This window comes from Rhinichthys klamathensis, unplaced genomic scaffold, assembly GCF_029890125.1.
Source record: "Rhinichthys klamathensis goyatoka isolate OS25496 unplaced genomic scaffold, OSU_Roscu_1.1 h1tg000184l_1, whole genome shotgun sequence".
Classification (NCBI taxonomy): Eukaryota; Metazoa; Chordata; class Actinopteri; order Cypriniformes; family Leuciscidae; genus Rhinichthys; species Rhinichthys klamathensis.
In genome coordinates, this window is record NW_026606712.1 from 2,024,450 (window position 1) to 2,038,980 (window position 14,531).

Genomic DNA, 14,531 nt, shown 5'->3' on the forward strand with positions numbered 1-14,531 from the left:
ACCACAACAATCCAATCAATTCCCCTCGGACAAAATCAAGTCCCGCCCAGTTTTTCTTGTTCAAGAAGCCGTTTCACTCAGATATACGTCACAATAGGGAAGAAAAGACTATTGTAACTTCGGTTTCATGACGACTTTAAACAGTGCTGATTTCTAGCAACATGACTGCCACGGACCATTATAAACAAGACAGAGCTCAAATTCATTCAAACTAGACTTGAATATATTAGCACTGCGGCTCAATGACCTCCAACGTTTTAATAACTGTCAGTGTGAATGCACCTTTAGGATGCTAATCATTAGCTAAACTAAATTAAAAAGCGGTTCTCTCCCTTAATGTCTGCATGTTAATGCATTTATCCCTCTCGGTGTTCTTGGAAATTGGATTCTATGTCAGATACATGAAGAGTTAATACTGGTGGAGGGAGAACATGCTGCCCCAACAAATGACAAGACCAGGGAAGCACACAACAGAAACACCAGGGGCGAGGACAGCTTGCTTGGGTCAGGATGGTGGTGGTGGTTTGGGGAGGAATCACGCTGTTGTTTTCTTGTTTTTGTAGGTAGGGAGGTGGGCCAATAAGTGGGAGTGGGGCATTTGAGTACCTGTTGGAATAGCTGAGGCTGTTACCAAAACGAGCGGGAACTCTCCGATGGCTTTAACTGCCAGCTGTGACGGCTGTTACTGTCCGTGGATGTCAAATACAACTGTGTGGATTTGCAGAAAAGAAAACGACAAGAAACTGTAGAGCAGATAGACACGACTGACATCTCCAGCTCAAGAAACACGTACACATGAACTCCCAACACACACAAACCAACACGCAGGGTCTAGAGGACACAAGACCAGACACAAAGGTGTGAGGGGACACAGGTACACGGTGTGAGTGGGAATAATTACACCAGCAAGTCCAGATAATCTGTAGCTCGCCTACACTACAGGTAAACTACAAACTATATATGTACATGCAATTCAGATTTTGTTTTATTTTACTAATGTTAAACGAGCAATAATTGTTAGCAAAAAAAAAAAAACCAAAAAAACCATCACACACCCAGAAGTTATATAAAAATCTATTTCTAAAAAATATACACGAATCTGGTAAGCAATCTGATAATGGTCTCATATGCAATCGAGTTTCTCATAAAAGCGGATTCTCTTCCAGTGGGATGCATGACTCTAACAAGAAGCAAATATGCCAGTAAAAGTGCGTTTATATTAGTGAAATTTCAGCAAAATGTCACATACAAAAAAGGCCCATTCTCTATTGAAGTTTTCTGTTTGTCGGCATGGCAAATCTGCGTCACCAACTTGAACCTGTTGCAAAATGAGCATGGGGAAATGTTTCACCATCAAAATTCCAGCTCTCGTGGAATCCTATTAAAAATATTGTCAGAATTGGACAGTGTTGGGACAACAGATTACTTTTTAAAAGTAACTAGTAAAGTAGCGCATTACTTTAAAATGTACTTTTCAAATTACAGATATATAAGGGTACTTGTTAAAAAAAATAAAAATAAAATTCAATCACCTAGTCAAAATATGAGAAAAATGTATAAGTTATATTCACAAAACAACAAATTAAAATTACGATTTACTCATCTCACTTGAACAAAAACAGGTTCAGTGTTCCTCCTCAAAATGAACAAAAGCAGTTAAATTACGCAAACCTGCATTAATTAAATAATACAAATATGATCCAATTCAACCATACTAATAAGCAAAAAATTACTTTAGATAAACATCCCATGGGTGTTTAATTTTTTTATTGCTAAACTAAGAGTGCTGAACTTTCTTCATCTGCAATCCAACAGCACAGCAGAAAGGCTTGTTTGAACTGCTCCCTCTACTGTAAAGGCGTGAATTTGCATTTCCTTCAGCCTGAGGCTTATTCATTTCACTTTTGGTGTGAAAGAGCCTTTTTTTGTTATTAAAAAACAAACAAGTAAGCCTAGGTGAGAAAAAGCAAAAGTAACGTAACACACTACTTTCCATACAAAGCACTTAAGTAATGCAATTAGTTACTTTTATAGGGAGTAACGCAATATTGTAATGTAGTACTTTTATAAAAGTAACTTTCCCCAACACTGCATTTGGATGTGTCTGAAAACACACGTCATTATCCTGACTTTAACATCACGTATCCACAGTGCCACCTAATGTGTGCAGTTGCAATGGTGACAGGCTAAGTGAACTCAATGGGAATGTTTATTTTGGTGCTTACAGCAGACAGTTGTGCAAAGGAAAATCAGTTTATATTGTTTTTACAAGTCTACAAGGTGGTGCAGAACAATTACTCAACTAGTTAATTATGTGCACACATTCTTAGTGTCTATCAGTGAGCAAACGCTAACAGTCCCACCAAATCAAGTTTGTTTCTTGTTTGCCGGATTCTTGCAGAGACAAGAATGAGACTGCCAAAATAGTGTCTGAACTTCTAGCTACATCCTGTTTTTACTTTTTGCCGCAGAAAATGATAATTGCAAACAGTCCAGAAAGAGTGCCGTCCATGGTGCTCTCTTACATTTTTGCATTGCGCTCCAGTTCTTATTTTGGAAGAATCATATTGATCAGCTGCCAAAGTAAGGTCTATGTGAAATGTCGGAGGCACTCATTTAATCAATCATCTCTAAACGGCGAGTGTGACAGCATGATTTCACCAACAACAGGTGACCGTGTTGACATCTCCCCTCCGTTATCCAAGCGTTTTGAGTTGGTAAGTGGGCAGCTGGCTCGAAATCTCTCTTCTCCTTTCCCTCGCATATAAAAAATCAATGCGACATTGATCTATTGCTATTAATCTCCAGTTTTGTAAGCTTGGTCAAGCAAGGCAAGAAGTTCTCGCTTTGGAACTGTTGCCCAACAACAGTTGGCTTTAGGAGGTCTCACTTACTCAATCGTCCACAAAGACTTGATTTACTTGCACAGAGTTCAGGACTCTTTTGTAATGACTTGCTGTGTACAGTGATGAAACTACAGTGGGGGAGATCACTGATTTACACAGGCAAACTATTAAGAACGTGCGGTAACACTATTTTAAGGTGACGTAGTTACACGTTACTACATGTACTTACTATAGTAATAACTGTAAATGATGCATAATTACAAGTAACTAACCCTAAACCAAACCCTAACCCCAACTGTGTAGTAAGTACATGTAGTTAATTGATATTACTTATTACTTATTTGAGTAAGTACAACATAACTACGTCACCTTAAAATAAAGTGTAACCGAATGTGCCATTTATGGTGAATATTTAAACATTCAGGCTGTCAAAATGACTCGTGTGTGATTTGTGTGCGTGTTGGACGAGTGCAGATACTTACAGATGGAGGAGGAGATTCTCTCCCGATCAGAGGAGTGTTCTCACAGCGAGGGTTCTGGAAGTTTGCATTCTGGGTCCTGGAAATGAGACACACACACACACTTTACAAAGATCCAAAACACTCCTGCATTAATGTTACAGATCTTTTTTTTAATTTATTGTACTTTTGTAATTTATTACACTACGGTGCAAAAGTTTGGGGTCGGTAAGATTTTTCATTTTTTATTTTTAAAGAAGTCTCTTTTGCTCACCAAGGCTACATTTATTTGATCAAAAATACAGTAACAGTCATATTGTGAAATATTATTAAAAGTAAAAAAAATTCTATTTCAATATATTTTAAAATGATTTTGTGCTTTCTAATTATCAATTTTGAAAACGGTGTGTGATATTTATGCCTAATATATTTTAAGATTCTTTGATTAATTAAAAGAGCATTTATTTGAAACAGAAACCTTTTGTAACATTATAAATGTATTTACTGTCATCTTTAATGCATCCTAGGAAAAAAAAAAAAAAAAGAAATTACTGACCTCACTTTTGTTACTTTTAATAGAAATGTGTCATATTATTGCGCTACTTCACTGTTTATATAAAACAAAAGGAGTTTTATATATTCCATTGCATTCTCTCTCTTCCTGAACAGCACTGCTTGTCTTGTGTGTTTTTAGGTAGTTTTTGCTGGGGGTTTTTCACCCGTAACATTGTCAGGTACCCCATATCCCTCTCCTACCCCCTGCATCCCCCCGCTCCCCCATCAGGAGAGGAGCAGCTGTTTCACCCCAGCAGGTTTGAGCTTCTCTCAGAGGATTTCTCATCCCCTGTTCAAGACACCACACATATGGAGCAGTCAATGGCAGGGCCCAGCTGCTGAAAACATCCACCAGATCCCTAACAACGTTCAGTCCTGCTCGTGTGCAGCACATATGGTGTGAGAGAGACAGGCAGGGCAGCCATCCGCTTGAATGGGATGAAATCCACCAACTATTTTTTTTAGGATGGATGAATACTGATTACGTTTGTTTCAGTGTCTGATAACTAATATGTAGAACTAAATTGTGGTTTTATATCCAATCCATATATCTTTGACAGAAAATTAATAATTATTATAACAATAGAAACATAATATGCATTACGACCGTCTTAACATTATTTTTATAAATAAAATAATAATTGTTATTATAAATCATGAATTTGTTACTATATAACTATTATTATTATTACTACAATACAACGATATGTTTTTTTTAAATTTAATTATAATAATTGCTAGTATTTTTATTATATTAAAATAATATAATAATAATAATAATAATAATGTAAAAGTTTAATAACATTTTCATAAATATAACAAACATAACATGTAAACAAATTCATGATTTATAATAACTACTACTACCACCATTAATAATATTAATAATAATAACTATTATTATAATACTATATAAATATTATTACATTACAAATATATGGCTATAATAATAATATTATATATATAATATATTTCTAAAACAATAACAATAATGATATTAATAATAAAGTGGTAGAATTATGATAACAATAACATTACTTTTATCATACAATATAATAATTATTATTGTGCTACTACTATATTACCATAACAAACATAAATAAATAAATAATACCATCATCACTATTATTATTATTAAGCATCATCATGTTGTTTAATGATCTAAATAGTCGCAAATTCATTTTCATATATTTCTTTGGGTTCTGACTAATTGTTTTGCTTAAATTACTTTTTTTCTCACATATAAATGAACGGTGGCACATGGAAGAATCAAAAAGCGATCGAGTAGTAATGTGGGGATATCAGTAAGAAACATCGGACAAAGTGATTATTGAGCTATTTCTACAAACACCCCATGGATCGTTCCCAGGAGGGTAAAGGTGACCTGAATGTGTTCAAAGACTGCATGGGTTGTGGATGTTGTGTGTAACTCACATGTACTCAGTGACGGGAGCGTTGCTGACAGTGTGTGCTCCTGCAGGGATGCTGGTCTCGCTGCCGTAACTGCTGCCGCAGCTGTAGAGGCTTGGCATGTGCACTCGGTACAGGTTATCATGATTCTGTCTGCCTCCATGAGCCACGGACTCCTCCTCACTGTCTTCTTCAGGCCTGTTCGCACAAACACACACAACATACAAACTACTGTTAGTTTGAACAAGCCTCGCATCAACTGTTTTTATATTCAATGTGACTCAATACCGGGACAGGTCCATCAGATCAAATTGGGTTGAGCTCAATGGTGATAATTCATAGATTTCACAGGACATCCTTTCCCACATCTTTGTTGTTTAGTCTTTCAACAGAACCCAAGTTGTGAATTGCTGTGAAGTCGCCTCACTGAAAGTGCGAGCCATGATCGCGGTGGGAGTGTGAATTGGAGTAAAACTGCCAGTTAGTAGTGTTAGACACTGCAGATAGCAGACAAGCACTGTCAAAACTCAGATGGGACCCTCAAGACATTAGAGGAAGCGGTCTTCTGTATACAAAACAAGTGAAATACTCGCTGTAGATTAGCACCAGCGAGATCAATGCTGTGTCTACAGATAAGCAGAGGAAACATACAGAGAAACTTCTCAATGTCCAGAACAGAAATAGGATTTGTGAAAGCCCCTTTTCATGAGATTTCTAATTAGATATAAATGATCAAAAAATCTTGATGCTTAAAATGAACATTAAATTACAGCAGTGATAATACACGAATGAACAAGATCATCAATGCATTAAAATATTTAAAAAGATATAATATATAAATAATATAAAAAATATAAAACATAAAAATAAATCAGTTTTTTGAAGATGAAATTAATACTTAGGCACACATTAACTTTTGAACATCAGTTTATATTTCAAATAAATACTGTTCTTTTAAACTATATTCATTCCAGCTAAAGCAGTACCACCGTTTTCAACTTGGATAATAACAATAATAAATGTTTCTTGAGAATCTAATCATCATATTAGACTGATTTCTGAAGGATTATGTGACACTGAAGACTGGAGTAATGACGCTAAAAATTCAGCTTTGATATCACAGGAATAAAAATAGATTCAAATAGAAAACAGTTATTTTAAATTGTAATAATATTTCACAATAGTTACTGTTTTTACTGTATAATGAAATAAATGCAGTCTTGATGAACATAAGAGACTTCCCTCAAAAACATTTTAAAAAAACATACTTAATCTTAAAATAACAAACTTTTTAACTGTAGTATAACTGCATAGCTCCATTAAAAAATGGGGAAGAAATGATGAATGATTCAAATATAGAGAGACATGCATGTCACACTGTGGTATGGACAGCAGAGGGCGATCTCAGCTTTGTTTCTGATGACAAACAGGAAGAGCACATTAAATCCACACACAGGCATGTGTTTGCCATCCTAAGTCTGATTTGTTTCAGCCACAGAGAACAAGACAGCAGAGTATAATTCACTCTTCTCTATTTCCTCTTCAGAGGGAGGACATATTACCATTTGAGGGGAAGCTTGGAATCACACAAATACCTGCATCAATGACTATTACACTTAACAGTCTGTTCTCCTATGTCTGCTGATCGATTGCATATGATCGGGAACAGAATGGGATGCATCAAGAGTGCTTTAGCTTAATGGACATGATGAATGAAAAAGCTGATGGAAACCAGAGGGAGTAAAATAAACACTATCAGCAGGACTGTAAAACAGTGTGGCGCTACACGTATACAGATTTATGTGGGCCGCCCCCTGCTGGTCACTGGTGGTACATAAAGTTGGATGAATTGTTTACAAATGAGATCACCATTCAATGTACAATAGTTTAGCTTCTGTACTAGTGTAGCCAACACTTGAAACTTATTATCATTGGCATAAAGTGTGAATGCGTTATTGTCCACAAAGGTGAACTTATCAGAAGTCATCCAGTGCACAATATGAAGTGCTGTTCACACCAAGTCAGAGTTTTCAGCACTAAGTTTAATGACAAAAATGATATTTATGCATTTTTCGTGTCTATGCAGAAAGAAAAACATGACAACTGTATAATGATGAGCTTTTTGTTTAACACTTTTGTGACATTTATTTGCAACAGATCATATTGTGGGTCAACTTGACCCATTTAGATTTTTGATTTGCCAGAACTACTTGTTAACCTATGATGTTTTTTTCTTGAAATTTGTGACTTTTTCATTTAGGGTCATGAACAAATGTGCAAAGTCTCGACACACCCATATGTTGTGGAAATGTGTACAATTTCGTTATGGTCAATTTGAGCGTATATTTCATATCCCAAAACAAAAAACGAAATACATTTTAAAATAAATTCAGTTTCTCGACTATACACTGAGGACATTTACATTTATGCATTCGGCAGATGCTTTTATCTGAAGAAACTATGAATAAAGAACATATTACTATGAATGGGAGAAAGTGCAATGCGGAATAAGTCCCGCCTTCTGAGTAAAAGAGCCAATCGCCAGCTAGTTAAGTCATCGCATCACTGCAGCTGCCATTAGAAGAAACTCCTGTTGCTACATTTTCTGGACCAGCCTGGAAAATGCAGTCTGTTGTCATGATTTGAGAGTTTAGAAACAATTTATGAGACGGTTGTTGTCAGATTTCATTGGTGATTTCAAATGAAGATTATTTGAAATTTAATAGTAAGCTTGGTGAACAGCTTAGGAGAATTTGATGTTTCCCCATTCAAAGAGATGGGAGCTGCACTTCCATGACTGAAATAGCTGCCCGAGAGGAGTTTCAAAGATGGCCGCCGAGAGAAATGGCTTGCCTTAAAGGGACGTTGGTAGTATTTAATTGGTCATGTGACCAACATGTCTGCCCCCATGAGGGACCCATTATGGTTTTAATTAGGGATGCACCCATATGAAAATTGTCCGATACCAATAGTGCTTTAACCCCCTGGGGTCGGCTATCGCGCCGGCGCGATTGTCTCGCTTTTTTTCTTATCAGTGCAAAAGAGACTCAAAATACTCGGTTGATTTTGATCTTACATATAAGTGCGATACATCATTAGATCCTGTTAAGTTTCTATTTTTTTTGTGGATACTCACAATAAAAACAAAGTGTTGTGCTTTTCACCAAATAAAGAAAAACAAACATGATGCGAGTTCTGCGTTCTCTCTGTCAGTGAAGTTCATTCTGAAACGCGTCCTAAGATTAACTGTAACTCCGCGATTACTTGTCACACAGGCACGAGAGATTTTTCTTTATGAAGCTTGAATCCTCTTCTTTTAAATGAAGTAATTTATATAAAAAACAAATATTCTCAGTTTATGCAATCTGTATGAAAAGAGAGTGCTGTCAGTATTTTTTCCCCCAGCTCATTACACTTCATTACGCGTTAATCTGACACGCCCACGGAAGACGCGCGCTATTCAAACGCAAATGTCGAGGCAAGCCATGACAATGCCCACATCAGCCGTTCCACCGCGGCGGTAAAATGTGTGGTGTATTTGCTGCCTTTTACCGCTAAGAGGCGCTACAATCATAGACTCTGAAAAGTGTTCGTTTATTCCGGTTTATTCTCTCTAATGCGTAATCTGCTGCCGCACCGCGCTGATTCAGAGCGATTGAAAGCTGGTAGCAGAAGAATTCAACAAGTGAAACGTAGTTAAAATAATTCATAATCACAATACTGAAATTAGGCTACTGAAATGTAATTGAATAAATAATGAAAACATTTCAACATAAAACATTGCAATAAAAACATTTAGGCTACATCAATGAGGCTTTACAACGTTATCAGCGTACAGACGGTAGCTCAGTGATCAACGCAACAACACGAGCTACGAGGACCTTCAAACCACCCAAGATCGAATCTCAATGTAGCCTAGGCCTACATGTTGTTAACCGATGTTGTCCTACAGCGTTTATATTTTCCCACCTTGATGCTTAAATAGGTAACTGTTTATATCTGTTTACTTATTTAAAGTCAAGAGTTTTGTTTGATTATCATTACAACATAAATTTGCTACATTCCTGTAGAACCGCAGCCGCTGCACAAACGACAAAAACTGATGAAGGAAGATTGTCAGCCGATTGCATCAGAAAATGAAAATGAAGAAGCTCGTCTTTAGTCTGCTAAATTATTGTGTAATGTAAAAGAACACTAAAATTACTTAAGTTTGAAACCAAGTTCGAACATTTCAAGGTTTAAATTTTTTAATTTAAAACAGGGTTGCATCGGGTTTAGAGTTTATTTCTTTTGCGATGCAAAATAAGAAACACTAGGCTAATCTTATTCTTGCGACATTTTAAATTTGTATTGCCAAAGAAATTACAGCTAAATTAAACAATTAAAACAGTACAAAACGAAAATTGTCCAAAGAAACATAATTAAATTAAAAACATGCGTTTCTCTTTGCCTCTCTCGCGCTGGATCTCTTTTTAACAAGTTTATTTAGTCTCCCTCGCTGCGCGCGCGGGTCTCTCTCTCGAAATTAAACATTTCAGGGTAAAAACACATCATACAGCTGATAATACTGTATATGTCGCTGCGTGTCAGCCATAGAAATCACGAAAAAATTATTTAACCTTTAATTGTTGCTTCAAAGACACAGCATGCCTTGTTGAATTCACCTTACAATAACTTCAATTGAAATTTTGTGTGAAAAAAACTTTAAATAGGCTACAATAAATAAACTACAATATTTATAATTTAATAAGATATGGGGTCTACATTTGGACACAGATTTATCCTTACAATAATTTTGCCTGCTCATCAGGCTGGCTATCCGACACTCTCCATATGAAAGAGGAACATTAACACCTTTGTCCAGCAACTGTCCCTCCAACCCCCCACAGGCTATCGGAGTCTGAGGCTGACTTAACACAAAGAGAAGTCGCAATTTACACTTAAATCGCTATTCTAGACAGTGTTGATAATGAAGGAATTAAATGATTTAAGTTACATGTAGCCTAGTGATATTTCTGTCACAAAAGTTTATTACTAAATATTTCATTATTTCAATAATTGATTAAATAAAACTGGTTTGGGCCAGCTTTTTCCAAGCAAAACTAAATATAATCTGAAAAAACGCATGTTAATTTGTTGTCATGAACAAAATGTTCAACTCAATATTAAATTCTACAGGGATCTTTGGATCCTTAGAAGGCATGCAATTTGTGAATTAAGTTTTTATTTTATTTTGTATTTTTCAAATAAATATCGAAACACGGTGCTTCGTGGTAATGCTGCTAAATTAAATAACATTTATAGAATAATTATGAACTTAAATGAAACAATATCGCAACATTTTATTTGATCTGTTTTTACATTTTAATTCAGGGCGATTTAGCCTACATTTAATTAGAGCGAGATTTTCACCCTTGTCTTGTCATTTTCTCATTGGGAAGCGCTTACATTGCATGTTTGAGTAGATCCTCTGTAGGCCTACCTCTCGTTTTCATATGGATTAGCCTACACAATCAGATAACATTTATTAGCCTAAATATTTAGACATTTAAAGGCTTTAGACATAGCCGATTTCTTATCGTGACTGAGCTGAAGTGCCTTTCGGTTCATTTTTTGTGACGCGCAGTTCCCGAAGACAGAGACTACAGATATACTGATTTTGTAGTTAGCCTATATGAATACAAGTTTACAGTTTTGAACGATAAGCTACTCTAGGCTACTCTTATCTGTATGACCAAAAAATTACGGGGGGGATTAAAATAATTCTGCAGAAGCAGGGATGTTTAGACCAGAAGGAAATCCTAGTCCCCCCTGGCAAATCACACTTTACTTAAAACCATGTTTTTAAAAACTCTAGGTTGTAGGGAACAGACCTCTCTGCCATGCGCGCGCATGGTTTGGAGCACAATATCTGTCTCGCATGCACGCTCGCTCTAGGTAGATTACAGGATATTTTAACTAATTTGCGGTATAACTAGTCGATCACGAGTGGCTCAACAGGTAGATCTATAGATAAACTATATCTTTTAGGAATTTGACCGACCGGGTTGACACTTCAGCGGGAGAAATCGGGGGTGTGGCGTGAGAGCGTGAGATTTGGGTCAATTGCGTGAGTAGCCTACTCTCACGCTCAATGCGTGAGAGTTGGCAGCCCTGAAAAAAAAAAAAAAAAATATATATATATATATATATATATATTCATTTTTTATATATATATATTTATATTAATATATATATATATATATATATATATATATATATATATATATTTATATTCATATATATATATATATATATATATATATATATATATATATAGGCTATATATAATTATTTTTTTTACAGAACTGCTTTTGAAATTACGATTGGTAGCCTATTATTATACAGATGCAAAGTCGTTCTGTTGGATACTATTTTGTTCCTTAGTGTAAAATGGAAATGCATGATAATTGTATTTTATAAATATAAGCAAAAAAAACTGTATGGTGTAACAGAGTTTTAGAGCTAGACAAATCTAAATAAATATAAAATTTACAGCAGACCTTGTTTGTGCAGGATTTGAACCCGTGTCATCTTGATGATGAACCCTACCGCTCGGCTATGAATTTTCTCACTGAGAAATACCCAAACGTCTTTTTCTCACATGAGCGATTTTTTCATTTAGCCTGTGAGTGTAGGCCTATACTTTAGCCTTTTACAGTTTTAAAAGATTATATCTTATCTGTATGACCAACAATTACGGAGTAGGCTATAAATGTTTGTTGTAGGCTTATTTGGAAATTACCATAACTTGTAGTATTTCATCCTTAGGCTACAGACATTAGCCCCACTTACGTTTTGCTAAATGTCCCTTTGCGCCACCTGGCGGTCGTTTCGCGAACGACTTTGAAATGCGACTGGTTTATTTTTACCGCGGTGGATGGCTAAAAATGGTATGTGGATGGCTAAAAGGTGTGACTAAAAATGTGCTTTTGGCTTTCATTTATATTTTGATTGTTTGTATATATATATACACACTACCGTTCAAAAGTTTGGGGTCGGTACGATTTTAAATACTTTTAAAAGAATTCTCTTCTGCTAACCATGGCTGCGCTTATTTGATTAAAAATACAACAAAAATCAGTTATAGTATTAAATATTATTCCAGTGTAAATCAGCTGTTTTCTGTGTGAATATATAGTAAAGTGTAATTTATTCCTGTGATCAAAGCTGAATTTTCAGCATCACCAGTGTCAGTCTTCAGTCTCCTTCACAAATCAGTATAATATGAGGATTTGATGCTCAAGAAACATTTATTGTTATTATCAATGTTGAAACAGTTGTTGGTCTGTCAGTTGTACAGTTTTTTTTTTTTTTTTTTTTTTTTTTAGGATTCTTTGATTAATAGGGTTAGGGTTAGAATCTTTTGTAACATTATAAATGTCTTTACTGTCACTTTCGATCAAATTATTTATTCCTTGATAAATAAAAGTATTGATTTCTTTCCTCCAAAAAATAAAAATAAAATTCTCACTGACCCCAAACTTTTGAACGGTAGTGTATATATATATATATATATATATATATATATGTGTGTGTGTGTGTGTGTGTGTGTGTGTGTATACATATTTATTTATATTTATATATATTTATATATATATATATATATATATATATATATATATATATATATATATATTGCCCTTGCATTCTTTCTTGTGTGACACCACTGAATGAAAGGCTCATTAGTATGCAGTCTGCTCAGGTGAGAACTGCCTAATTATTCATGAGGGGGTTGGGCCGTTCCGCCCATCCGCATATTGCCTTTGCAAACAAAAAAATGTTTTTCACAATTTAAAACAATCTATTGTTTTATGTGAATGATTAGGCAGAATGATTTTCAGATCAATTCGAAGCAAAAACTCTAGGCGACAACATCCACTAGTCAAAAGTCTTGTGGACAGATATTTCGTATGTTATTTGTGGCCTTATATTAGAAACTTTATTTTTTATTTTTTTCAATAACCACGCATAAACAATATTCTCTCAAAAATACAAACATGTATTAACATGTTGTTCACATATTATGGTAGCCCCGTGTGTGCTATATAGAGTGTAATTTCACCTGTGCCATTAATATGTTTATAAGCAACTGAAAAAAGCAGAAATGTCAGAGCATACCAAAACATCTCAAGGACCCTGAAAACACCTCAGACCCCAGAGGGTTAAATTTGAATGCCGATAACCGATATATTGGCCGATAAATCTAAATCCAAATTATGATATAGTTTTTGAGAGCCTGATTACAAAAACAAAAGTCTCACTAATGTCCCAAGCACACAATTATAAGGATGTTCTCATTACAATGTTATGAAGCCTATATGACAGACTTGCTCTACACATGTTGCACTTAACTGTACTTTCCTTTTCAAAGTGATTCCAATAATATTTCAAGCATTTCAATAACATCATGGCGATCAGTGCACATCTGAATTGTCTCAGCTAAAAGAAATAATCCATTATTTATCGGCTTTAATATAGACCAAATTTTTTTATCGGGCCGATAACGATAACATTAAAAATGAACATATAATGGCCGATACCGATATGGTGGCCGATATATCGTGCATCCGTTGTTTTAATAAAATCGTTTTTATTATGCTACTAATGTGACTGCAAATAATTTTAAGCTTTTTTATTGTTAAAAAAAAGGACTAACATTTTTTTAATCAGGAAAAAAAATGTCTAAGTGCACCTTTAATGCTGACAAAAAGTTATTTGAATATAAAAACGCATGCAGCGACTTTTCCCAACACTCCGTACAGTTTCTACCTCGACACTGCACTGCTTGCCACAGCCTGCCTAAACTCATATTCAGAAACGGCTAATTATCTATAATGAAGAGGTAGTGTGAATAGCTGTGTATCATGAGACGTACACTTATGAGTGTGATGATAATTACATAATGTGCCTAAGCTGGCATCTTTGTCTTTTCTATCTCTCCCAGTGTAATCCTGTTTGCCTGATGCAAGCCTGTCCTGGCAGAGCAACTGCATGGGTCTAGGCCGGGGAATTATTACATTTGGGAGGAGTAATTACGGGAGGAAGATGTGAGCGATTCCCACACAGAGCGCTTAAAAGGAAGGAACAAGGGGGGGAAGAGATGGAGCGAGGCAGCTGTTTCCGTTTTGCTCTTGACCGAAGAGTGTGATGGGAACATGAGGTGTCTGACCATAGTCTTCGCAACAATGCCCACGGACACACACACACATACCACTAACCA

General features: G+C 35.5%; 2 protein-coding genes across 3 annotated transcripts in view; one reads left to right on the forward strand and one right to left on the reverse strand.

The window, feature by feature from the left end:
• The window catches only part of eif3ba (eukaryotic translation initiation factor 3, subunit Ba), a 179,154-nt gene that overhangs the window by 126,424 nt on the left and 38,199 nt on the right, over positions 1 to 14,531 (forward strand). The window lies entirely within an intron of this gene.
• The window catches only part of ttyh3a (tweety family member 3a), a 70,576-nt gene that overhangs the window by 2,901 nt on the left and 53,144 nt on the right, over positions 1 to 14,531 (reverse strand). The window contains exons 12-14 of one of the 2 annotated variants that reach the window (XM_056261663.1): positions 5,294 to 5,467; positions 3,329 to 3,404; positions 607 to 708 (exon numbers count right to left, since the gene is read on the reverse strand). In XM_056261663.1, coding sequence (XP_056117638.1) covers positions 628 to 708; positions 3,329 to 3,404; positions 5,294 to 5,467 — 331 coding nt within the window. In that variant the 3' untranslated portion in view covers positions 607 to 627. Of the gene's footprint in view, positions 1 to 606; positions 709 to 3,328; positions 3,405 to 5,293; positions 5,468 to 14,531 lie in introns of those variants that run through there. The other variant, XM_056261664.1, reaches the window with a different exon arrangement.